The sequence below is a fragment of the Trematomus bernacchii genome, unplaced genomic scaffold (genome assembly GCF_902827165.1).
Source record: "Trematomus bernacchii unplaced genomic scaffold, fTreBer1.1, whole genome shotgun sequence".
Taxonomy (NCBI): Eukaryota; Metazoa; Chordata; class Actinopteri; order Perciformes; family Nototheniidae; genus Trematomus; species Trematomus bernacchii.
This window is the reverse complement of record NW_022987720.1, coordinates 18125520-18152614: the sequence shown is the minus strand read 5'-3', so window position 1 is coordinate 18152614 and position 27095 is coordinate 18125520. Positions and strand designations below refer to the sequence as shown.

The 27095-nt window shown below is 41.6% G+C and overlaps 2 protein-coding genes across 4 annotated transcripts in view; one reads left to right on the top strand and one right to left on the bottom strand.

Moving 5' to 3' along the window:
* Positions 1-6375, top strand: part of aatka (apoptosis-associated tyrosine kinase a) — a 29942-nt gene extending 23567 nt beyond the window's left edge. Inside the window, exons 12-15 of the mRNA XM_034144280.1 lie at positions 172-3565; positions 3672-3852; positions 3934-4137; positions 4779-6375. Of these exons, the coding sequence (XP_034000171.1) occupies positions 172-3565; positions 3672-3852; positions 3934-4137; positions 4779-4807 (3808 nt within the window). The 3' untranslated portion in view covers positions 4808-6375. The remainder of the gene's footprint in view (positions 1-171; positions 3566-3671; positions 3853-3933; positions 4138-4778) is intronic.
* A 92-nt stretch (positions 6376-6467) lies between these two features.
* baiap2a (BAR/IMD domain containing adaptor protein 2a) overlaps positions 6468-27095 on the bottom strand; it is a 51010-nt gene continuing 30382 nt past the window's right edge. The window contains exons 6-15 of one of the 3 annotated variants that reach the window (XM_034144283.1): positions 24815-24952; positions 17244-17396; positions 13959-14201; positions 13373-13604; positions 12610-12811; positions 12433-12501; positions 12185-12338; positions 11893-11930; positions 8370-8412; positions 6468-7867 (exon numbers count right to left, since the gene is read on the bottom strand). In XM_034144283.1, the coding sequence (XP_034000174.1) occupies positions 8385-8412; positions 11893-11930; positions 12185-12338; positions 12433-12501; positions 12610-12811; positions 13373-13604; positions 13959-14201; positions 17244-17396; positions 24815-24952 (1257 nt within the window). In that variant the 3' untranslated portion in view covers positions 6468-7867; positions 8370-8384. The remainder of the gene's footprint in view (positions 7868-8369; positions 8413-11892; positions 11931-12184; positions 12339-12432; positions 12502-12609; positions 12812-13372; positions 13605-13958; positions 14202-17243; positions 17397-24814; positions 24953-27095) is intronic. The other 2 variants (XM_034144282.1, XM_034144281.1) reach the window with 2 other exon arrangements.

The following is a 27095-nucleotide window of genomic DNA, read 5'->3' as shown; positions in this document are numbered from 1 at the left end:
ACTCCAATGGTTTTCTTTTATATTGCCTTGTCTAGTCTAAAAAAACATTTTAAGTTTAGCTTATTTGCTAATTATGAAAAAACCAGTATATATTCATAAGTTCTTCTGAGCCAACAGATATGCAGATGTAAGGATAATTATAACTGATCATTTGTGGCTCTTTCTGTCAAGGTACGAGGTGATGCAGTTCTGCTGGCTACAGCCAGAGCTGAGGCCCAGCAGTGAGGAAGTCCACCTTCTGGTCACATACCTGTGTGCCAAAGGCTCCAGTGAGGCTGAGGAAGACTTTGAACAACGTTGGAACACATTAAGACCCAATCTACTCGGCAGCACCTCCCATACAGTAACATCCACAGCCCTAGCCTTGACCCCTACCCCCCCCTCGGCTGACGTCCCCAGTCCAGACCAAACTCAAGCAGTGGAGCTGGCCTCCTCTGCTTCGTCCTCCTTCCCCCTCCTGGAGCACTTCTCTGACAGTTTCCACTCTGACACAGGGGACGACCTGCTGACCGTCACAGAGACCAGCCATGGTTTGAACTTTGAGTACAAGTGGGAGCAGGCCCGAGCGGAGCAGCCCTACTGCTCCTCCTCCACCAGTGGCCCACTCGGCCAGGGAAACCCATATTACCAAGATATCTACTATTCAAGTAAAGGAAGCACCTCAGAGGGCTGCAAGAGTGAGAGCCTGGCCTCAGGCTTATCCCCATCCTATTATGAACCTGAACACCCTGGTGTGGTCCCAGTGTTGAGTGCACACAGCCCCTCTGTCAGCAGCGAGTACTACATTCGCATAGAGGAACCTGTAGAGTGTAACATTAACCTGGATGATGATAGCATTGTGGACTACAGCCCAGAACTGGCGGCCAGCAGCAGAAGGTTGTCCTCCGAGAGCAGGACTGGTTCATCCATGGCGCAGCCCAGTGCTTACTGGTCAACTGACAACAACAGATCTTCTGCCTGTGACTCTGATTCAAGCCCCACTGTCCAACTCACCATGGAGCCACTGCTGAGGCAGTCATCCAGCACCAGCCATGTAAAGCTAGGCAACTTGCACAACTGCTTCTCATCCAGCCAGGACGACACAGGCTTCTGTGAAGAGTCATCAGCATACAAGGCACGCCAGCCCTGTCTGTCTGAACTTGAAACATCGCCAAAGCCCAGATCAAACTTTCTTCAGCCAGACGGGCGCTTAGATAACCCACGCAGTTTGTCACAAGCTGTCAGCAGCCCCAGCTTAGGGTTCTGCGATCCCTACCTTGAAGCGAGCACAGGTCGGAGCACCGTCAATGAAAGCTGCCATAACATGATGGGTCCCCTCAGAAAGACACTACCCATTGTGAACCACATTAGCATTGATGTAGGGACTGACGACGGCCTGCTGGTGGGCCAGCATAGAAGCGACGACATTGAGGATGACCTTTTTTCTGAAGGAGAGGCCACCAACTGGACATCAAATCATTCAGCAAACAATAATAGCCTGAGCTTTGACGTCAGGCAGACAGGCAGTGGGCAAGACAGCTATCTTGACCTTCAATATGCTGGTCACCCTAACACTACAGAATCATGGTCTTTAACCAAGGCCACCACCAGAACCTTCCACAGCTCCAGAGCGTGTGGCACCTTGGAGGCAAGAGGAGACTCTGGTTGTAACGCTGCTAGCAAGTCCACGGAATTAGGTTCATACATTCACTTATGGCACAAAGAAAGTGACGAAGCTGTCACTCAAGCGGAAAGGAACTCAACTGCAGAAAATCTGAGAAGTATTGATTCGTTTAACAGCTCAAGTATTAACGCCAGAGGTACAGAGGGTGGAACAATGGAGGGGAAATATGAAAAGCAACTGTTGCATAATGGCGAGAGACAGTACTCTGAGCCTAGGATGATCCCTGAGCCATGTATTATAAAGTCTCCATCCACGTTCAAAGAGCCACAGAACGGTCAAACAGCAGCTTTCTCAGACAAGCAGAGAGGTACCACGTGGGAGGGGGTTTCAACAGGAATCTCTGTTGGTCTAGTAGACAAGAGGCTAAACTATCCAGAGACATTGGAAAGTAGCGGAGCGTTGGACAGTGGAGTGGGGGTCAGAGACTCCAGTTTTAACTTGGTTGAGCTTGGTGACTACAGTGAAGATGATGATGATGACATCACAGATATTACCTCGGGGATCTTTGCTGACTTCAACCTGGATTATGCTGAAGTAGAGGAGGAAGAGCTAAGCCCAATGAAGCACTTAGAGGGAACTCCTGACTCTGCAGACACACTTAACCTCTCCTCGTCGATGGTAAGCTCCTGTGATCAGTCCTTCAGCCCCGACCCCTTCAATACCCCTGTCCTACCCAAATCCCTAGACAGCGGCTATGACACGGAAAACAACGAATCTCCAGAGTTTTTCTTCAAAGAGCTTGGAGATCCCCATGGGGTTGAGAGAGGTGGTGAGCCTGAACTTGTTCTGCAGGTTGGTTTGGGTCAAGGGGTCTGCACTTCCAAAAGCACCTCCGAGCTACAGTTTAAGGGCCTGACTGATAAGAACCCATACAGGGACTCAGCCTATTTCTCTGACTATGATGCTGAGAATGAGAGGAGCCCTCAAGAGGAAGGCAGTAAGTTCTTTGCAGGTCCGAAAAACTGTGACTTTCACACTGAGAAATTGAGCTCCATAAGAGTTGATGATTTTGTCAAAAGGCAATTTAACCAGGACAATTTGACAAACCTAAAACACATCAGGCATTGTGCGCTGGAGAATCTCTCCGAGGGGAAAGCTAGTTCACATCATCCCCTCCCTACCCCTGGTGTGTCAATGCTGTCACCCTATCCTCCTCAGATGGGCGGTTGCCTGACTAAAGAGTCTGCCCCTGCAGAGGAGGACCTCGGGTTGCATACGGAACACTCAGAAGACCCTTCCTCAGAGCTTAACTACTCCATCGCGTCTGAAGCCTCTTCTAATGTCCAAGAGGCCTCGGGACACCATGAGGAGGGGAACAGAAGAGCAGAAGATTGTTCCCCTCTTCAGTCTTTGCTTTCCGACTCCACTTTATCTGACTATAGAGACGAGGCCCACAAAGAAAATGAAAACGGTGATGGATCCACAGAGGAAGAGCTGCCTGAATTCAATCATGTCAAGGAAGAGACGGAGGACAGAAGGGAGGGTGTGACGATCAATGAGGAAGATTTTGAGGACATAGACGCAGGGGAATGTGACTCACAGGAAAGCGTATGTGAAGAATCCATCGGCCCCGTCAACCTGTCCACTTCCTCGTCATTGTTGGAGTTGTGCGGAGAAGATGTGAGGGCTCCGCTGGAGGAGGCAGAGGATGAAGATGACTCGGATGACAGTGAGTCTGATGAAGAGTTGAGGACCTATAACATCCAAGATGAAGACAGTGAGGAGAGTGATGATGATTTCAGCACAGTGCCAGTAGTAATAAGCGACTGCAGCAGGGCGCGACACCTCCGCAGCCTCCTGAAAATGCCCGGCCTGCTCACCCAGTCCTTCTGTGACGAGTTGGAGAGGAAGAAAAAAGCTGTGTCCTTTTTTGATGATGTCACAGTGTTCCTTTTTGACCAGGTATGTCACCTTGATAGGTTTAAATCGTGCAATGTGTACTGTCTGTTTAACAATTACTTTATTGCATTAGAGTCCGTAAGGAATATGTTTTGTTTATTCATTCCAGGAAAGCCCCACGGGAGAGCTGGTTGACTTCGCCTTCTCTACAGACACGGAGACCAGTGCACAGGAATCTGGAGAGGAAAAAAACAATGATTCCCAACAGCAACTCAACCCTGGACTTGAAGCTCAATCGTGTGAATCATTCTGTGTTTCTGAAGAAACAGATGGGAACAACTCCGAAGAGGGTGAGTTTGTAAAGGACAAAGTCATTCCGGTCGTATCATCATACATTCACTATAACTGTAACAGTGTCTGTGTGCTTTTAGGTGGGGGATATGAATGGGAAGATGACCTCTTGTTGGAGCCCCGCCCGTCCTCACCTGAGACCCTCCCTGAACCCAAGTCTTCACCCACATGCACCTCCAACAGTCCCGAGGCTCCTAAACCTGCAGCTGTAGCACTTAACCGTTTCATGGTCTCACGATTCTCCATCACACATGTCTCGGACCCCCACATGGGCTCAGTAACAGGTCTGTATCAACTTTCCTTCATACATAATCTTGACTTATTTATAATAGTTATTTAATTTGCACTGAAATACAATCACTTATTTCTTATTTCTAAAATGTTCAGTTACCCAAAAGTCGAATTTACATGAAATGTTTATTTTTTTTGCTACAACACAAATATCTGCTCTTTAAATTATATGTTGTCTGTTCGCCCTTCAAGAAAATCGTATTAACCAAAAGAGAGATCTTTTGGTTTACTTTTTTAGCTTCATAGTTGGAGTAAATTCTGCACATTATGTCTTACCAAAACGTATTGCTTAAAATACAATTCCAGTATGATTGAATGTGGCTGGTAAGAAGTGCTGTCCTATATTTGTGTGTGAGTTCTTTACATTGCTTTGGTAAACACACATCATAATACAATCTGTATAATCAGCATGTTGAGGGATGTTTTGGTCAATATTTGAGAGTTAGCAATATACTGAATCCACAGATGGTGAGGGCTGTACAAACACCATTTTAGTCTATAGTTTTCTCTAAAACAAATTATCTTGATGGGGGATATGGCTTCTTATGTTTTTGAAAAAGATTTTGAGCATCACTTGTTGGTTTGACTTTAATCCAAAGCCAACATACTTATTTTCTTTTTTCTTTTCCTACAGGGAACATTGAAGATAGCCCAAAACATTGAGGGCCCCATCATCTTGACGGGAGGAGGACGAGTCCTTCTCAACACGGAAAAGCAGTATTATTATATTTAGATGTTTTACAGAGTTTTATTTTGTATCAACGTTTGGGGCATCTGGCTCTGGTGCCCCGTTATGAGACAGTGCCTCATATTGTAGTGACAGACCCTCAGTTATTTGCACCTTTTCGTTTTTTAATTTGTGGGAAAAGTGATGCTGCTGGTAAGGCAACCTGAGTGAGACAACCAAGAGTGGATACAAAGTCAGATCATATTGTTTGAAGAAAAATTAATCATCAATATACTTCTTTATCGTAAATGACAAAAACATATTTGCTTGATGCAGCATCGTTTTTTGTTGGTAACCTTACAGTAAAGGTAAATGAAATTTAAAATAAAATAAATACACAGGGAGAAAAAAATGAATTGAAAGGCTTATATCTGCTCCTCTCATTGGCTGCCTTCTTCTATCTGCTTACCATTGATCCAGATGTTTTAAAGACTGTACAGCTCTCATTGTTAGAGCTAGAGAACACTGCTTGATGATTGTTGCATAACAAGCGATCGTTGATATCCAAACAGAAGATCAGACCTTTTAGGAGTGGGCGGTGGTGTTTGAAGACGGAAGTGCTGAAACTAAATGTATCCCTTAATCCAAGTCATATCCGTATCATATTGACGGGGGATTCAGTGCGCTATGTTAATGGGAACATACAGAAAGAAATGAAGGTGATGTCATTCCCTTATCACCATCACTTATTCTGGTAATGATAACCTACAATATTATGTCTACAGTGACCATATCTGTCTGAAGTACTTTCATATATTTGTAGAAGTGATGGCTCTGTCTTCATCTCCCCAACCTTGAATGAAATATCTAAACATGTGAGGTTTTCTTATGTGTGTCCACAGTGCCAGCTATAGATTCACTTTATTTTGTTGCATATTAGCTATGTTTATATGACATGCCATCAGCAATAGAAGGACACCAAAAGGAAGGGTGTTTTAACACAATTTAGCGGTGTCATGCTAATATGCCAGTCATAAATGTTGAATGTCATCTTTATGCATATTTTCTACGTCTACGTCTTGTCATACATAATCTATTCTATTACATTTGTGCTGAATGCCAGAGTCTGGGGTATACAAAAAAAGGACATTCAAAAATATGACAAATCTCACATATTGTATGAATGTTTTATCAATATGTAGCAGGTAGCTTGACTTGAATTACTACTGCTGTATCGACAGCTCCCTCCCCCTCTCTATTGTGCTGTAGCTCAAAGTGCCAATTCAGTTTCCCCTCACTTTGCCTTTTAAGTTTCGCAAAAGAGAAAATGCAGCTAGTATTTTTGTACAATTTCAAAAGATGCAATCCAGGATATCCATCTCTACAATTTGCCAAAGAGATATTACCGAGCCTATTGGCTAAAGTGGCAGACACCTTTGGAGAAGGTGATGTGGGTTGCTCTATGCACCAGTAGTAACATCATTGCTGTTCCACCCCCCCCCACCCCCCTCACTCATCGCTACTGTACTATCCCAAACAAATAAATCCAAATACTTTTTCCCTTCTTGTTTCCGTGATATTTGTATCTGCATTTATGTCAAGAACAAGAACAAAACAAGAACACATCAAAACATGACAACACAACACATACAAATATGACGTTTCTGCCCATTTAGATTTATTTTGGACAAGATAATTTATATGCACTTTCTGTACAGTACAGATATAATACAAACAGGGACAAAAGTAAGAAATGAAAACAATGAAAGCTATATAAAAAGTAAAAAAAAAAAATGCATTTGAAACTTGCTGCCCAACTAAGCTGTTTAATAAAAGCTGATCATATCCCTCAGTGTAAGTCATCCATGGAAAATGTACTTTTGATGATGTAAATGTTGATTTCTTGCAGTCTAAGAGGCATTTTAGCTCACTCACATATTCATGAACATTATTGCCTTTCCAGTAAATTCAGTTCCATTCCTTTGCCCAAAGATCTGTGGATAAATCTCTGCTCTAAGCTTTTCTCCCAGATGAGTGTATAATACTGAGAATGAACAATCAAAAGCTACAATAATACTGTACCTTAAGCTACCACTCCCTCAAAGCTAAATATAAAAAAAGACCCATTATGTATGCACTGGCTATCCGGCAGCTTCGATATTAGTACATTTCTAAAGAGAAGGGAAGAATAGCAAAGCTGACAATATAAGCAAAAAAAGGAAAATAATCCTGTTTATATTTTAAAGAATATATGAAAAAACACATGTTTAACTGTAATACAAATAATTTTATATAACGATAGTTAATGCTGCATGAAGCAAAATAAATGATAGAAGGCACAGTTCCCACATTGAACATATGGGTTTACTGTATCACAACTAGTTAATATATATAACTATATCACTTAACAAAATAAGAATTATAGTTTACTTACCAACTGACCAGTTCTAGCTATTTGTGACAGTAACCAATCAATCAACACTTCAGTGCATATTATGCACTAAAACTGTCAATCATATTTCCCCTCGAGCTCCACTTCAAAATCTAATGCAGTGTTCCTCATCTGTTCATAAATGAAAATAATCCTCAATGGAAATTGACAGTGTATAGTGTAAAAGAAATCCCATAGTTGAAGTGCAGATAAATAATTATGTGACTGCATTAATAGTAAAAAACTATAAGCCATACCTTATCCACAACTGGCATGATCTAAAAAAACTAATACATTTACTCTCACGCTTGCGATTGGATGTTCAGGCTGAGACATTCAATTTATGTGGAACAGTTAGCAAAAATAATTACGATGATAAACCAGAAATTAACCAACACATTTTTACGGATAAGAAACTAAATTCTTAGCAGTGTAACACACTTCATGGCCTTCTAGGGATAAAACCACAAACTCAACTCAAATGTGCCAACGTTGGCCATTTTCCCTCTCCCCTTTAAAAAAGGGCTCATTTGTAGAAAAGGGGGCATCGGGCTGCTAGTAGAAGATGGGTGTGGATCGGTCATCAGTGAAGGTGGGCCGGAGGTAGACCTCCAGGGAACGATCACTGTGGGGAGAGGAGGGGTGAGACAAGGAACAGTGACAGTTAGGATGAAGACACGACAGAACTTACAGAGATATATGGTCAGCTAACCACACCCACAGAAAACTGCCTTCCCATAGATTTGTTTCTTACAATGAGTTGAACAAACAGTAACAGTATACTGTGAGTTTTTAAGCAAGCATGTGATGATAAAACAAAAAAATGAGGGGGGGGGAAAGAACAAAAAGGTTTGCTATAGGCATGCATGCGGGGTTAGTTGTCCGTTTATGATATTGTGGCAGACAAGACAATCTAAGTGAATTCCTTTACAACCCAAACCCCTACTGGACTGACAGAATATTTGCTGCCACATCCTTGGAGGCCAAAGGACAGTAAGACCAGTGATTCCCAGCAACCTACTGAAGCCAGACAGCCAATGACAGCAGCAAGAGAATCAGGCAGTAATAGAGGGAAGATAAAAGGAGAAAAGGGATTGGCTGAAAGGCGATGGAGGCTGGTGACTTACGGAGGTCCTGTTCCCTCAGAATCGGGACAATTCTGGACCCAAACTGGAAGGTAAAGAGAACCTTTGGGTTTGAATGGCTCATTGCTCAGATCATGCATGGGTCACATTTTTTAACGACACTGCTGGTTAGTCAGATGCAATATGGACACAAGTGTAACTGTTAAATGTGATTAAAATAAGGGATGCAAAACAGAAGTAGCTACTTCATGCGAAACATGCCACATACTAGATGTTCATATGCTAAACTGTCAGGAAAAGTGCCCGCAGCTCGCCTTGGTGTATACATTTTACTACCAATGCAATCAACAGGCTGCTGCTCTGAATATGGGTCTGCAAAAATATGTGCATCATCACATCTATAAACCTAAAAGAAAATACTAAAAATCGGGAAAAAAGGGAGGCAGGCAGAGTTCACATACTCACAATTTGTACACAACACCACACACACACACTGACAGTCTTTTGATTCAGTTTTTACAGTGACACAGAGAGCACTACAGAGGCTATACTGTAGGTGTTATGTGGGGAGGGGTTAGGATGAAACTGCATGCTTGGAACACAGCTGTGGCCTGAAATGATTTACACAAATGTCGCAGGTTTGAACAAAAAAATTAATAAAAAAATTAATTAAAACATTTAACATTTTACTTTGAAACATGTAAAAAAAGAAAAAGAAATTACAAAACTGAGAATGTAATTGTCACTGACAGAACAGATTTCTCGTCAGACCAGATTGTTTATTAATATATAGAGATATGTTTTATTTAGAATACCTTTGTAAAAAGTCACCATACATTCAAGGTCAATTTCAGTATCACATTTTCTGGTTTTCCTCCACAGCATGCATAAGATAAACACTTCAACTAATCAGTAGTTTCTCATTGTTTCTCGAAATATTTTTTTTTTACAAGGACAATACTTTTTAAAAGAAAAGACCAAAAACTACATAGCCACTCAGGGAATACAATCATAAATAACACTGAGAGCTGCAAAAGCCGTGGTTGTCATTTAACCTAAAAACGAATTCACAGCTGTTATGGAGGATACTCAACAGAAGATAAAAGACCTTCCAAACTCACTGTAGCTCCAAAAGAAATACCAGTGAGGCATTTGAATTTGTTTCTTAACATTTCTGGCAGTAAGCTCAGCCAAGAATGGCAAACAACTTTCTGTGGGGCTAATGGTCGTCAATTAAAATGTCTTTTTATAAGAACACATTTTTTTTGCAATGATCATATTTCAGTGCAATTATGTGGACTGAAGGAAATAATATATATATATATATATATATATATATATATACTGTATATTGTCGAAGCTCAGTTTGAAAATGTGTCTCATTGCAGATAAAGTATTTGTTTAATAGGAAAAAAAAGAAGCAACGTAAGGCAAATATGACACACGCTCTCTGGACAGAAAATTAGCACTGACACAAGGAAGCACAGCGCCACCTGCGGGATCTCTCACAACAGAAATATTCTGCTGCACAGCCTTACTTTGTAAAAAGCTATTTTTTGAGCAAGTGTTGTCGGGTGGGAACTCGATTATACTGGGCCCACGTGTGCTTAGAAAAGGCCATTCAGCCAGTGGCTTAAGTACAACGACATTGAAGTCTTGGCACTTGTACAGTACATGAACATGTCCTTTAGTTTGACAAAATGACACAACCATGTACATGCATGAAAGACAAGCAGTAGCAAAGGCAGTCTCTTGAGAGATCAGTCCGTGATGGTGGACTGTGATCAGAGATAGAGTATTCAGAGTCCATATCGCTGCGTGCCGAGCAGGTGGGCCCCGCTCGGGCTCTCTCGCTCAACGCAATCCTCCACCCACCAACCGCTACTGTCCACACCAACACCACCAGCAGCAGCACCCGGGACGGACGGAAGGAAGAAAGGAGGGACCCGAGGAGGAAGAGAGGACAGAAAGGAGGGATGAAACTGGCCTCTTCCACTTGGAGAAGGGGCGTGTGTGGAGGTAGAGGAGGAGAGGTGGAGACAAGTGGACAGGAGGGAGGCTAAGAGGAGGGAAAGATGGGGAGGAAGAGGCCCCTGTGCTATCCGGAGCTGTCTGTGTCTGTCTGTATGTCTGTTCTCACACAGTCGAAATCAATTTGCCATCAGGACTGTCACTGTGGAACAAAGAGAGAAGGAAGCTTGCCAGGTCGGACACACTCAGAGGGAAATGGAGAAAGACAAGACAGGTACAAGGATGCAGGGTAGAGCTTTGGTGTAGGTGGGGTTTGGAAATCTACTTTGCCCCACCTACACCTACAACTCCAAACACCCCTACCATGATCAGGAAGATTAACTTCCAATTTCCTCATCAACAATTTTGAATCCAGATATGTTACGCCGGTTTGATATTACTGCCCATTTCATGCAGTTTAGTGAATATTTGTCACTGAAAAGTACTACTGTGTGTTGATGAGAAAATCAAGTCATCTCCTTAGCTGAAGGGACGTAGTGTTATATTAGTCTGGTGGGGTGAATACACCCTGCAGCACAGTGATGTCTCACAATACTGGTACAGAAAAAAACACATTCAGAGCAGACAAGAGTATGTATAACAGCTTGACACTGGGGCCGAAAAGCCCCAAGCTGACAAGCAGTGATGGCTGAGATGAGATCAGCATGAAGTCTACTGTCACAACATGTACTCCAACAAACACCAATATGATTGCACATTGGCGATTTATTTCTCTCTCTCACACACACACTCTCACACTCACTCACACATTTATATACGTGTACACAAAGATGTACTCCCTGATTGGACAGAAACAAAAAAGTCACACAACTCTGGTGAGTCAGCAAGGATTTGATAGGATAACGGTGAAAATATACTGAGCCACGAGTACTCTGGCAATAAACTAAGACACTGGTTCCCCTAGAGTGCAATTATTGCTTTAAAGAGCTATTTAAAATAAAAGTCAAGTGAACATAAGAAAGGAAGAAACGAAAAAGAAGACAGATAGATCCCATGAGGTGGGGATGTTAACGCGACACCAAAATCCAGATCCCAACTATATTCCCCATTAGCTTTGAAATTCTTAGTCAACAAATTAAATATACAATCTAAAAAAAAAGGAATAGCGAACAATTTTGATAAAGATTCTACTAATTTCTGTCTCTGTCCAATCATGTGTCTCTTGTTCTGGATCTGTATTCAGGTTTTGGACTGTTGGCCAGACAAAACAGGTCATCTAAAGATGGCTCCAGGAAATTGTGATTGACACAAATAAAAAAAATCAAATCAAATAATTGTAATGTACACTACATAAATGTGGTTGATTGTTTATGTAGCATTTAATTTGATCTGGCTACAGTATGTTAAGCAGTTGCCTTGCTGTCTCTTGAGTGTTCCAGCATGCAGTTACTCAGGTGAAATGTTATTTATTTAAGGGTCTGCTTCTCTTCTTCTGATAGTCACTTCTTCCAAAGCTATCCAAATTAAAGAATTCAGATGCTAGCAGCAGTCATATTAGTCATTACTAAGACGGCAAGGTAGAAACAGCACTTACCTTGTGGCAAAGCGGCCGTCATAATCCTCAATGGCAGGCTGAAAAGATAAGATTAAAATGTTTTACTTTGTGTGCTTGTTGGCCTAAAATAACAAAAACTGCCATACTTGCATTCAAACACTAGGCGGCAGCAGAAACTGAGCAAAAGCCCCCCTAACAGTTACTGCAGGATTACTCATATCCAATTATGCAACACGAGACTTTACCAGATGGGGGCTACAAATTAAGTGAGCAAGAGTAACAAGTGTTTGTGTGTAGTTCATGGATACTACACATGTTAAATTGTTCCTACCTGTGTGCCGAAGGCTGCCATGCTGTAGGGGCGCGGGCGGGTCTGAGCGAGGCTCTGTGCCAGCAGTCGGGCAGTCAGGCCATAGTCAGGTGTGGGCAGCGATGCATCACTCTCCAACAAGTTCCCTGTGCTGCTACTTTTCCCATGGTGCAAGCTGGTTAGGCAGGCAAACAAAAAAGGCCTCAGACGAGGTCTCATTCTGGTTCATTAAGTTGACACACAGGTAATGATGGTAAAATGCTACATACTTCACTTTGAGCTTCTCACTGTCACTTTCAGGCAGCACACGTGTGTAGGAGAATGGAAACCAGCCACGCCTAAACAAAGGGAACACCTTGTTAAACTCCTCATTCACTGGACCTACATGTGGAACAAATATGGAATTTCACAGTATGGACACAGGCAATGAACAATCCTTCACTTACATCTTGTTCTTCTCATTCTCTCCATAGTGCCAGCCATCGCGGGCCTCAGGCACTAGCAGGGTGATTACGTCTCCCTCAGAGAAACTGAGCAGGGTGCCGTTGTCACCTGCAGCGTGGGAGAAGATGGCCTGGACACGGGAACGCCCGTTCTTTTCCAGGCCTGCTGCCATGGAACTGGACCTGGGCAGAGTCCGTGTCTCTCCTTCAGTTTTTGCAGACAGAGACAGTAGTCAGTAAATCTATTACGAGTTCAGAGTACCAGATGCTCTGGATAACTGGAGTCCGCAGTTATAACTAAAGATAAGATTGATGATATGTATTTTTTAGGCACTGACAGCAACCAGGCATTTGTTCTAAATTTAGCATTTTCTCATTGTGCTTCTGAATAGCATTTGTTAACATCAATCCATCACTGCCAAATAACCCGAGTCTGGGATAATCACTTAAACAAGACTAGATGATTGGTTGACTGTCTCATGCCAACATTTCTTGTAAAGGCGGCTTGAGTCTGTTGCTACCCTTCTCCTCCTTTGTGACACTTAGAGCAGCAGCTATCAACTCCATCACTGTTCTTTAGCATAGATATTAGTAATGTTTAGTCATAAAGTCATATACCTAAGTATTTACGTGATATTAAAATGCTCCTCGCTGTATCTTTAAGCCAGGAATAGGTTTGAGCCACAATCAAATATTCCACTTGTGATTTTCTTACTGCAAGCACTACTGTTTTTAATAAAGGTGTAGCAGTGTTCAGATATCTTACCCACGGGGTTCTTATTCTTGGCGGGGGCTGGCCTACGGACAGGAAGGGTGTTGGAGTAGACATCGCTGACCTGCCTCTGGGGCTGGGCCTGGGCCTGGCCCGGTGGCTGGGTCTGGGGGGATGCCGGCCTGACTTGGGACACGGATATAGTCCCTCCGTCAGTCCAATATTCCTCCCCATGGGCTCCTGTTGTCCCATTTACCATGGACATACCATCAGGGCCAATCAGCCTCTGGAAAAAACAAGCATATACAGAATATGAATAATAAACTGTGTAAATGGCATAACGTTGAAACTTGACCTGAAGTCTAGAGAGTGTTCATCCAAGTGTGTCAGCTGATTGCTGCCCAGCATGAAATGTAGATTAAACAGTGCCATCTTCCAGAACTGTAATTCAGTTCTCTCGATGAAGACAAGGACAGTTTCTGTTTAAGTTTAAACAGTATTGGCAGTTATAGACACACTAAAAATGGACAGACACGAAATGTAAACAATACTGCCTTATGAACACAGGAGAAATCAAACCTTAATAATATAAGTATACATAAAAACATATTTTCATCACCCACGGATTTTCGTAACTCACCGCTTGGTGACCCAGGCCACCACCCATAAAAACAGCCAGCTCTGGGGGCACAGGAAGAGGCGTGGCCCCGGGGATAGGGTCTGAGATGACCAAGTTGGATTTGGAAGTATGGAGGGGGCTTGCTCCCCCAAGGCCTACAGAGCCCATCTGCTGGGCCAGGAGCATGGCCCTCTCTGGCAGCTTGTTGGGGTCTGAGCAGGCCTGTTGCCACACTGGGATCTTCTGGGTCAGGAGGTCTTTACCCTTGAAGTAGGAAGAAAAGATTGAAGAAACACACACAAAAAGTGATACATTTATCTATGTAATGTCTTGTCTTTTATCTGGACCCTGAGTCTGTAATAACGTTTTGATTGATTGATGTTGCTGCATTGTGACCAGCGAGTTATTTCTTCTTTGTTGTATCTCCTTTTCTCAAAACAAAAAAAACCATTCAGTTCTCAAAGGTTTTTTCCTCAAACTGTATCCTTGACCAATGCCCTTTGCAAAGCTATGATAATGTGCTGCGTGGGTGAGGCAGTGGGACAGACGAACATACAACTCAGCTGCCCACTGCAGCTTCTCACAGCCTGTGGACACGGCTGTTCTTTCCACCATCATAGAAGTAATGGATGATCAGCAATCAACACATTTGTGTCTTTACTGTATAGTTTCATGCACACACACACACAACATTGTCCCTTTGTATGTGGTAATTTCAAGCTCTCATCATATCTTTCTCCCTCTCAAACACATGATCTTACACTGACAAACACACACTGGACCCTCTGGGAGAGGGTTCTTCAGTCCACGCACACCCCCATCCACACACACACACACACACACACACACACACACACACACACACACACACACACACACACACACACACACACACACACACACACACACACACACACACACACACACACACACACACACACACACACACACACACACACACACACACACACACACACACACACACACACACACACACACACACACACACACACACACACACACACACACACACACACACACACACACACACACACACACACACACACACACACACACACACACACACACACACACACACACACACACACACACACACACACACACACACACACACACACACACACACACACATCACACACACACACACACACACACACACACACACACACACACACACACACACACACACACACACACACACACACACACACACACACACACACACACACACACACACACACACACACACACACACACACACACACACACACACACACACACACACACACACACACACACACACAGGAGACTGATATACTTCATTACCCAAGAATATAAAATTCTTGGCTAATGGATAATCATACATTTATAGCACACACAGACAAAAACAAGCATTAAAACAAAACCCTTGCTAATAATGCTCCATTACATTTGATGGTATGACAGAGTGGAATATATTCAGATGTAATGGTTATTTGCTTTAAATGTCAGCAGCAATGTGGAAATATCAAGAAGGTATAATAACATTCAATAGTGACTGTTGTAAACAAAATGGGTGAGAAACAGTTTGTTTTTCTTTGATTTCAACCCATCTTTCTCTACATTCATCATTTCGATGCCTCTTCCTGTTAAAGTATTTCATGATCTGAGCAAAGTGAGGCAGTTCTCTCCACAAAAAGGTGACCAGACACACGAAGGTGCAGTGATGGATTACAGCTTCAGATGTGCCAGTCAGCAGGGAATTGTCTATAGTATTAATACATTTTAAATGAAGAGGCCCCTGTGAGCTGTGGAAATAATGTGACTTTGAATTATACATATCTCCTATTATGTTCCTTTTGCTGAACAATGGTCACATGTTGACAGTTAGGGGTAAGTAGGCTAGAAATGACACAACAGCTCAAAGGGAATGAGTACAATTCTATAATTTGACCAACAAGCTCTGCACATGTTGCTTTTGTACAAAAAGGACAGAAAATGTGTTCCTGATTAATTGAGAGAACAAAAGTAATGACAACCATGTTGAGCTCAATGCTGCGCACATTCAGAAAACCCATGCAGATAGACACAAAAACAGAAAATGAAAACAGATCTTTATCGACATTATGACACATGCACAGGACTTTAAAATAGCAGCGCTAAATAGATGAACACACTGCACAATGCTCAGAAATCAACAGAAACTGTTTCCAGGGGCAACTAAAAAGTGATGCACATGGCTACGACACACTTGTTGTTGCCATGGTTTCCGGTTGATTAAATTATTGAAGTCGATTATCTGTCAGAGTTGCTGGAAACGATTATTATTCTAAGCATGATCACATGATTCAGATTTCATAATATGGCCAAATGAAGATATCTGCAATGATTTCTGAATCATGCAATCAAAATGATATAATAATACACATTTATGTACTCTTCTAAGACGACCTGCAGGTAGCAGGCTTCATCAAGATCAAACGCTACAGCTGTGTGCATCACTTTTTTATATTCCCCCGGAAACAGTTTTGTGTGTTTCCCTATTGCAGAGCTTTCTTTAAAGGATGTGTGGTGCGTGGCTGTCGAATTGGTGAAGATGTTTACTAGTGTCATCTCTATCTTGCATGTGTTTTCTCAATACGCTTGGTTTGTTAAGCACTCTGGGCCACTGTTAGTCACTGCAAACACATTTTCGAAGATTTAACAAATAATTTAAGGAAACACAAATTCTTGCTGTATTTCAGATCATCTCTGTGCACAGCTTTATGAAAGGCCCTGACTAATATCAGTTTAATGCTAGGAGAAATTCGAACCATATAGGCACACTCATTTCAAAAGAGATATTTCCTTATTTGCCTTTTCATCTTTTCCTCTTCCCATTGATTATATGGGCTCATTTGAAAAACCATAACGTCTTGAAAACAATGAGAAGAACCGAGACAGAGCTACATTATGATCCAATAAATAGCAGGTGAAGGGTGAGTAGGTGTAGATGAGACAGTGTCTTAATCAAAATATGATGACAGTTGGTGTTGTTTGCATCACTGTCAATACAATGTAATCAAAACCCACCCACACTGTCCTGATGAAGCATATAAGCTCAATAAGGTTTTTGATAAATAATCCATACACATTATTTTCAGTATTTCTTTTGCTGATTAAGTCAGTAATCATTTGTTTTCAGAGACTTGAAAGCAGCAGTATTGACTTGAAAGGCCATTTTTTGAAAATACGTTCATCTATCACGTCTCTTCTTATCATTTCCTTATGGTAAAACAATATTCTTGGTGGTCATGTGACACTCACCTTGCCATGGTAGGCGCTGCTGTTCTTGGCCACGGCACACTGGCGGTCAACCAGGAAGCAGTACCTGCGACGCTCCTCAGACAAGGCTGTCTTGTATCCCTCAGCGATGAAGGTGTCTAGCTCCGTCTGCTTACTGCTTATGGTCTCCACAAACTGGGGAAAAACACACAATGACACATGAACTTTAGATACAATATCTACGGATTAGTGCAAAAATAATCACAACATACTGGTGTTTGTATCAAAAGATCGACAAATACTTTATGGTTACTGGTACACCGAAAGTCATCCACAGCTTAATGCCATACAGATTGAGAAGGTAAGGCTGATGGACAGGAGGTCTGACGAGAAAATGGCCCCATCTCATAACATTCATAACTTTAAAAAAAAAAGACCCTGCTTAAAGGTAGGGTAGGTAAGTTTGAGAAACCGGCTCGAGATCGCTAGAATTTGAAAATACACAACCGGAGAAAATCTGCCACTTCCTTACAGAGCTCCTCCTCCAACACACGAACGCGCACATGACCAATGAGGGCACAAGATAAGTTTGTGCACAGATGGAAGGTTGACAGGCAGGTAGGCCATCCAGTTATTTTAGCCGGGCCGGCTAAAATGATTGGTCGTACTTTTTACAGTATTACGGCTTCCACAGATGACATTTTTCTATGGATTTTTTGTCAAAGCACTTAAGATATTCATTGCTATCGGGATGTTAAGAGCATTCCATGGAATATAACAAAAAGTGTATCTCAAGCCGGTTTCTCAAACTTACCTACCCCACCTTTAACGTACAGACAATTTAACACATTCACACTAAGGAGCTGCTCAGTCCAGCTCTGTGTTGTACTGCCAATCACTGCACATCTCCGATGGAGCAATTAGGGTTTAAGTGCACTCTGGTGCTACAGGTTGTCTGAGGAGAAAAGTCTTACTCAGTAACTTTCTCAGGCTAGGTTTTTCCTCCAGAGTGGTAGTGAGACAAGGCAATTATGAATGTGCGAATGGCGCCCCCAAAATCCACAAATCCTCTTTACGTGTCGGACAATAACAACATGATGGGTGTGTTTATGTATAGTATAAGAGTGAGAAACAGAGACAGAAAGGGAAGGAGATCCAGCGCTGACAGTTTATCTTAGCCTGAGTCTCTATAGTCTATAGGGAAATGTCTCAGAGAGTCCACTGACCACACTCTCACAAAATGGTAGTTGACAGTGGTGAGGAGCTGCAGGGAGTCTTAATTAGAATAGGGAGTAGGGTTGCAAAATTCCAGGAATTTTCAAAGATGGAAACTTTCCACGGGAATTAACGGGAATTAACAGGAATTTATGGGAATAAACTGGGAATTTTCAAAATTGAAGGTTGGCTCTTCATAGGGAACTTAAATATAGTTGGGGAAAGTATATTTTAGCATAATCTTGACTAAAACAAACAGATGCCATTCAAGTACACTTGAATATCCATGCCATAGCACACTGCTTACTGCATGGCTATTGAGACCACACAAAGGTTCGCAACAGGCTCACAAATGTGAGAGTGGACAAACTGGTTGGCATTCGGGCAAACCTAAGGCTCTTTGAGCCTGACACAGAGCCATCCTCAACAAGGCTGGACAGTGACACTGAAGAGGAAGAGGAAGAGTTGGATTTTGATGAGGCCCAGGAAGAGCCCATTGACTGAAAGGGTTTAGCAAAAATGCAGAGGATCGCTTGAAGGAAGATGTGCATGTTTAATGGGACTTTTTGGAGGGAGAAGGGCTCTTTTCATTTAACATTTTGAATGGGACTTTGTGGGGATTTTTGGATGGGGGGTGCATTTTTGTTCATTTTTTAATGAGTGGGGTTGGGGGGGATGAGTAACATTTAACTCAACATTCCTGTTTTTGTTCTTCAATGAAACAAATAATTGTTCAATAACATAATTAAAACTTGTTCTGTTCTACTTAAAAAAAAAAGATTTAAAAAAACCAAACGGTGAAATGTCATGTTTTTTGTTCAATTTTGCATCGAATATTTCCAAAATTCCCCAGCTTAACTTCCCATGGAAACTTTCCGGAAATTTACCGGAAACTTTCCGCCCCTTTGCAACCCTAATAGGGAGTAACATTTAGGTGTTTTGTCAACGTGTAACACATGCCAGGTACCATGTTTGCAAAGAGCAGAGTTTGCATGTTGATAGATGAACGTTTTAGAAAGTAGGTTGACTGCGTTCAGTTTCATTGTTTCATAATGTATCATCTGCCGATAAAAATTAGCGTAAAGACAAGATTTGACCTAGAATAACTCTTTCATTCAGGAATGGGGTTTCAAGTTTATTATGTCTATTTATATATTTATTTATTATGTATGTATTTAATATCATATCATCCAAAATCTGATTTGTTGTGGACTCTAGTCCCCCTTCCTTATTCGGGAAATGGAAAAGACAAACAGCCTAAACTATATAAATGTTACATTTTTTATTTCAGTCTGTGCCGTTGGAGAGAATATTTGTCCTACAGTAATTCCTCAGGTTTGGTTTTCTTAAAGTACCAAAGTACATTTTAGAACGCTTTTTATTAGATTCCTCAAAGGTGAAAGATGAAAAGGCTAATGTAATTTGTTAAGTCTGAGTGCCTCCCTGTAGCCAAATGTAACATCCTGTGGTGCCACCACACAGTGCAGCTGCATCCCATTTAGTAACCACCAAAGACATACTTCCCCACTGCCAACATCCACAAGATTAGTTCATTGGGATTTCAAGTCTGGAGGAATATTTTGGTGACTAAAGGATACTGAACACAACATTTTAAAGAATACATACAGCTACACCATTAGCAAATCCAAAAAGTGAAGTTGTCAAATCCAGCAAGACAGGGATGAAAGGATGATGAACGTATTTTTCTCCTGAGAGCAGCCTGACCTTATTCTGTTCTTTCTGTGCACCTTAAACTCAAATTAAGTGCTTTGAAACTGGTTCAGTGAGTTACCTCAGTACTGGCACAGCGTTCAGTTAAAGGGCTAACTGCACCTCAACAAGGTAAAGGGCCCACTCCTCTTGTCAAATCCATATGGCCCAATTTCCCATCCATTCAAAAGGTCACCAAAGTAACCCAAGACAATGAGCGTGCAGTGGGAAAGCCAAAGCAGACACCATCCCCATTATATCTGAGCGACCTCAGGTTACATCATAGCTGGTATGACTTGCTCTGCAAAGGTTATGAATATAAAAAAAAAAAAAACTTGCAACACATCCATGCAGTTCTCACATTCAGACTTTCAGCAGAGCCGCCTCCCTGTGTATCCCCTTACACTGACATAATGAGGACAGGAGAAACCCTGACAAAAATATGACATTTTTGCACTGAACACTAATATAGCTTCCAGTAATTACAAGTACTGGGAAAGGGAATTCACACCCTTCAAAAAAGTGAAGCTTGTTATGAGCTGCTTAGGTCTGCTCTTCTGTTCCTTCATCATCAGCACTCTTTGGAAATCAAAATGATTGCATTGTATCGCTCCAGGGTACAAAACAAAAAAGCACCTTCAGTACCTGCTTGAATCTGCTGTGTATGTTTGTTTGTCAGTGCTAATCTACTGCACTTGCACGTAAACAACACCTTTTTCTGCTTTTGTATGAATCCAGGTTGGAATCGCTTTTCAATTTTATGACACCAAGCGGGATAAACTCACAGCTTAATCAAAGATCTCCGGATATTAATTCTGAATCCTGACCTCTGTTCCTCTATCTCTGTCTGAGCTCTTATTCACAGCCTGGGCAGTGTAAAGGATTGTATCTAGATGAAAGCCCTTTCTACTAGTACCTTGGTCCACTCCATTGAACTACATAATGAGCTGATTAGCATTTTGGCAGGGTCTGTACCCATTGATGAGATGGCACAGTGAAAGAGCCTGTAGGCAAAAGGGAGGACAAGCAGGGGAGGATAGAGAGACAAAGAGACGGACAGAGAAGTGGGAGAGCAACAGTGAGCAGTGGGAGAGAGAGAGGAAGGTAGCGAGCGATCAATGAAATGCGGCCGCCATCTGTGGCCGCTGCCGGAGTGCGCTCAGACACACTTTACTTTTTAATGAAAAGAGAGGAGATAAAAAAGAAACTTGGTGCTGCTCTCATCTGCTAGAATAACACAGATGTGATGGAGGAGGAGGAAGAGGAGGAGGAGGAGGAGGAGGAAGAGTTGATTTTTTTTTTGACTTTACTTTATCAACTACCTTGTGCCGCCAGAACCCATCTCTGTAAATACTCCTGGACCACATTGGTGTAGTCGGTCACTTTCTAAGTCTCTCTAGATCAGTGGCGAGCCGTCAGGGCCCTCTAGGCCCTCTGTGAGGGCCTAAGATATTCTAAAAAATAATATTTAAAAACATTTAAAAAAATATATATATTTTTTAAATATATATTTTTTTAATATTATTATTGTTATATTTTTCATTCGTTTTACCGAAAAAAAACTTGATTTAATTGTATTTAAAATAACATTTCCAAAGAAATAAATCCTTCGAATCTGCCTGTTCAGTCTCTGTTTGAATGTGAAGGGTTACATGAAAGAAGCTCGTCTGGCCCTCTCTGCGATTCACAGAGGGCCCGCTATAGTAACTGAACGAGAGAGTAATGTCAAATGACAGTACAATTGACCAATCATATCTTCCCTCTAAATGGGTGGGTTTTATTATCGCGGACTTTATGACAAGTTCCGCCCGCTGTGAAACTTTTCTTGTTTCCATAGCAACAACAACTTCCTGTCAACAGCGTGAACTCGCCTTCAAAATAAAAGCATGCCAAATTACACTTAAGACATACAACTGCAACGAAAGTAACAAACACAATGCAATATCATTTTCAATGTCAAAGAACACAAATTGGGTTCACAGGTGTTGTTTTGTGTGGTAGAGGGTCGCTGTCATTGATGCGTTTTGCACCCTGGGCCGTTGTTTTGATATTCCGCTGAAGTATACGCTGTGACGTAATAACTATTTTTTTTTCTTTTTTTCGAGGGAATTGGTGGGGGTCAGAGGGCCTAGGTATAAAGCTCACGACTCGACACTGCTCTAGATGGATGTCATTGTTACACACAGAGTCTTGAAGGAGTGCTCTCTTCCTCTCTGTGTGTTGCTCTCCCCGGGGGACTCTGATACAGGACTTGACTTTTTACTCACACGCCCACAGCTGTGATATGATCAGTGAAAGGGAGCAGGCTGAAAATGAGAAAAGGAGATTGATTTTCCTTTCTCTGCTAACTGACTGTGTTATGAGTCCTGTGCCTGATGCGCTCCCTCCTCTGAGCAGATAGGCCCAATTGATCAGTCATACAGACTCAGTAAGAGTCGCAATGTCCAATATGCACATGGTGAAATTGCTATAGTGGCTTCTACTTGTTGCCACAACCTTTTTATGCTGCAGCAAATATTGGCTAAAAAACATGATATTATAGAATCAAGATATTTTATGTGGAACAGTTTTACCTATGGATAAAACCGCTATCTCTAATGGCTCTTCAAGACAAACTTGCCTAACTACTCATGAGCCTCATGAAAAAATGTTAAATTATCACTAAGTCCAACACATTGCTTCTCATCTATGGGCCACTAATATGGATTTATACCTTAACGTAGTCCTTTTTTTTCATTTATTTTAGTTTCAGACTTTCTGAATGGTTTGCAATAAAGTTAATCCTGCATTCCTGTTTCTGTTCATTACACTTTGCTACACCCTTCCTTACAGAGGTCTAATTATCAAACACATTCAGGAACATGCAACAACTTGCCATTCTTGACAGAGACTGGCTTAGTGAACTCAAACAGCCCTCCCATCCCAAGCCCTGCCTCCTGCAAAACTGGACTACTGCACACACTTCTTTGACGCCTTAAGATGACACTTCATGCAACATCTCCACATGGCATGATGGCATCCCTAACACAGTGGAACAAACTCAATGTGACACAGCTGTCAGATCAACCATCACTGTCATACCAACCCAGACAGGCAAGGCTAGAGGTGTGTGTGTGTGTATGTGTGGGATTGTAAAAACTCACAGAACTCTACAAAACATAGCATCCCTAAGTGAAGGTAAAAAATGTGTTTCTTATGCAGTTATTGATCGGATTCTGTCATGGGCAGCCACACTTAATGAGAGCAACAGCAGCTGAGTTATTACCCTGCAAGCCTTGACCCGTTTGCTTTTTGTTCTCGCCCCTCCAGGCTGTCAGACTTCCTGCTTTGAAGGAACTCATTGTGAAGGAAAAGCCGTCACACTTTGCCATTTTCTCCTGAGTCATTGTATTCTCATTCTGACAGTGACACTGGCGAAAGGACTAAGACAATAGAGTACATGACTTGTAAACATTAACAACATTTACCGCAGTGAAAGCAAACGGTAAGGTTTAATACACACCGAGATGCTATTTGTGTGTCTATGTGGAGAAATACAACCGTCAGTACTTCCCCTGTCAAGTAGGCGGTCGAGAGATGAAAACCTAATAAACGAAAACTAATTAAGTTATGTCCAACACCGAGGGTTCATTGCAACTCATCAAAATTCATTTCAACTGAGCTGCTCTGTAGGGAGGTAGCTTTGCTATGGAAATAATCACAGGAATGATGACGCCCAAAGCAAACCCTGCTATCCCCTGGTTCCCGCAGAGAATCATGCCACTGCTCCGGTTTGACATAAAACCATGTTGACAAGTTGTGAATGTTTGCCAACTGAATCTGTAGCGAAACATATTTGATACAAAGGTTTGAACAATGTATCCATATGCAGTGAAGCAGTTACATAAGCTCACTCCAAACACCGAACCACCTTTACCAAAATGTTATATATTTACATGGTTTTTGTTAATAAAAACACACTTAAACTCCTCAACAGATTTATCAATTTCTACAGCAGATTCCAAAGGCATAATATATTTCACATGACTCTCAGTGTCAACCTTATTAAAAACCAGAAGTTCTGCCCTAACAAACAGACATTTAAAAATATAAAAACAGAACAGCAGGATTCAAAATGATACTAAACACACATACTGTATGTTTCTTATATAAAGTCTAAAAAAAATTGCGATATTGTTAATAGTCTTAGCGTATAAGTAATGTACACTTTCTGTACATGGCAGAAACTGTACTATTGACAGAGGTAAATGCATATCAAATACTATACTAAATACTAATACTTTTTACATCAATTATGGTTTTATTATCATCTTAAATCTCTCTTTCATATTTTTTTTACGTGGCGTATGTGTGAAAGATTGGCACGGAAACACAATTTATAATCAAACCTCCTCTATTTGCCTTCCCACTCAGGGCAACTCGTCGCCACTGCCTCCACCCCCAGCCTTGCTGTTTTTCAAATTCACTTTACTTTATGTAGAGAAAAGTCATTCCTTTGCACCAAGACTCATAGATATCTAATCCAACATTCACCCACATGCAAGTATTCTCTCCTTTTATCTTCTTTAACAATAGCCCTTCACATTGGAAAACATTTTTAACAGTCCAATTTGAGACATCTTCTTCCTAATTGTTTAATTCTGAGAATAAATAGCTTTTTTGTGGAAATCCCCCAGCAAGACGCTCACCTGCATCTCCTTCTCTCCGTACTTGGAGGGGTTCTTGCTGCCCTGGCTCTTCCTGCGCAGCTTCTTCAGTTCGGCCTGGCACTTCTCCAGACTTTCCCCTTTGTTCTTGTGTTCCAACTGGTATTTCTTCAGGGCAGCCTACATGGGGGCAACAGGCAGAGCACAAACACACATTTAGGACAACAAATTAAAAATCCTGAGTGGCAGGTGGTGGGATATAATTGAGAAAAATATGCAGCATTTCTGCCAACCTATTTCTGAAGGCTTTTATAGATTCAATTAATTTCACTGCAGTATGAAAAAACATCTCACAGGGTCTTGAAACCAGCTTTATATACTTAATTTACAGTTGTTTCATTATGTCTGTGTGGAATTGTTCTGAAAGCTCCTTCTTGGTGTGTTCAAGAAGGCTCCGTCATCATAAAGCAATCTTTTTAATCAAAGAAACACATTTCACAAGATTCTTTACAAGATGTTTTGGTTTTTTTGCTTGGTTTTGCAACAACTCAGCTCCTGATGGCATCTTTTAAAAACATTCACTGTTAGTTTCTTCCCTTCCCAAAAAACAGCCTGCAAAGCTAAACGCTAAACGTGTGATTTGCAGAACAGGCAAAAACAACTGGCCTAATCCTTTTACAGCCTGAGTTTTTATTTTATTTAATTCATTTAATTTGCTTATTTATTTATGGAGAATAACAACTTTGTTTCTGGGCTGAACCAGCTCTGTTGCCATGGCAACAGTGTCTGGTGCGACAAAGCTTGTGTGGTTTCTGCACGAGGCAGAATTGGCTTAGGAGAGCTTGTGCATGAGGGTTCAACACCCACATTTGCATACTGCAAGACACCAAGGATGTAGGTGTGCTCGAGGTGTTGTTTGGACTAATAGAAAGTCCGAAAGAAGTGGTTATTGTCACTGAAAGACCATCATGTATGACACCTGATATTAGCTCTGTACCTCTGAGCCTGACTGAAAATCTCTAGTGACCTAATAACTATTGATTTAAATCAATGTTGGAATGTTAACTTAATTGACTGTTGATCCATTTTCCAGGTCAGGAGCTTCTATTGATTATCTACTGTAAATGCTAAAATAGGCCAAACTATGCTTTTGCACTAGTGTTCTCTTTGTAAACAAAAATAATTCACACATCACTTTCCCAATAATCCATGCTTTCCTTCCCTGGCAGGGGTAAAGCAATAAACCAATAAGTCTGGCTCTGCTATTCATATCCCAGAAGCTGCCCCCCCCCCCCAGTGGAAAAGCACATACAGTAAAGTTAGTAATGGTAACGTGAAACCCAATTCCGCATTGTGAAAACTTTGCTTTTAGTTTGCAGCGTGAAATAAGGATAACACGATAATATCCCTATAGTGCCTGTCTCATTGAGCGAGTGTGTTCCTCCTAATTAACTAATCAAAAGCTTGTTGACTTTTGTTTACAGCGGCGGTAACCCCAACTCTCAATCACCGGCTACCTCTGCAGACAGATAATTAGTGTGATTAAATCTGATTAGAAACACAGTGGACAGTAGATACACGTTGGCATCTCTCTTTTCCGGTTCAGTTTATCTGCAAGAAATGCTTCTATTCATCTATGAATTTTAGGTTAACGCCAAGATTCTGACCTCAGTGTTGTAAAAATCTCACGTAAGCCATTATGTGAGACAAGAAAAAGATAGACAGAGACAGAAGGAGAACAAAGAGCGAAGCACCGCTGGGAACAGCACACTCTTCAGTCTTTGCTTTCAGTCTTTCTGAAGTCAAATTTTCTGATGATTAATTCACAAAGTCTGAAGCAAAATGACTGCTATTATCACTGCGGCAGATCTGTATGAAATTCATTAAAAGTAATGGATGTTAAAACCTCAAGGATATGCAGCCATAGCAATGTCTAAATTGTTGTATGTATCTAGACTAATGTAATATAATTATGATATGTATATCGTTTTTGACAGCTAACATAATAGATTATTCCAGTGTTTTGTATCTGAGCCTCTCATTACAACATCTGATTTGACTGATACGTCTCCCTGTTAGTTTCTAGGTTCTGGCCTTTTGACCTATCTTCTTTTCTCAGTTGCCAATAGCAATATTGTATTACTGTAGGTGAGTGTGAGTGCGTTTATGGCTGTAATCTGCAGCGTCTCATAACGTGTTCCTTCTAACAGCATAACACAATAATGGCAACGTATCCCATCCCCCAAAACAACGTGCAGCAGTGCTGCTCTACACTCAGGCTGCAACCCACTCATTCTAAAGATATCACATGTAGACCAGCTCC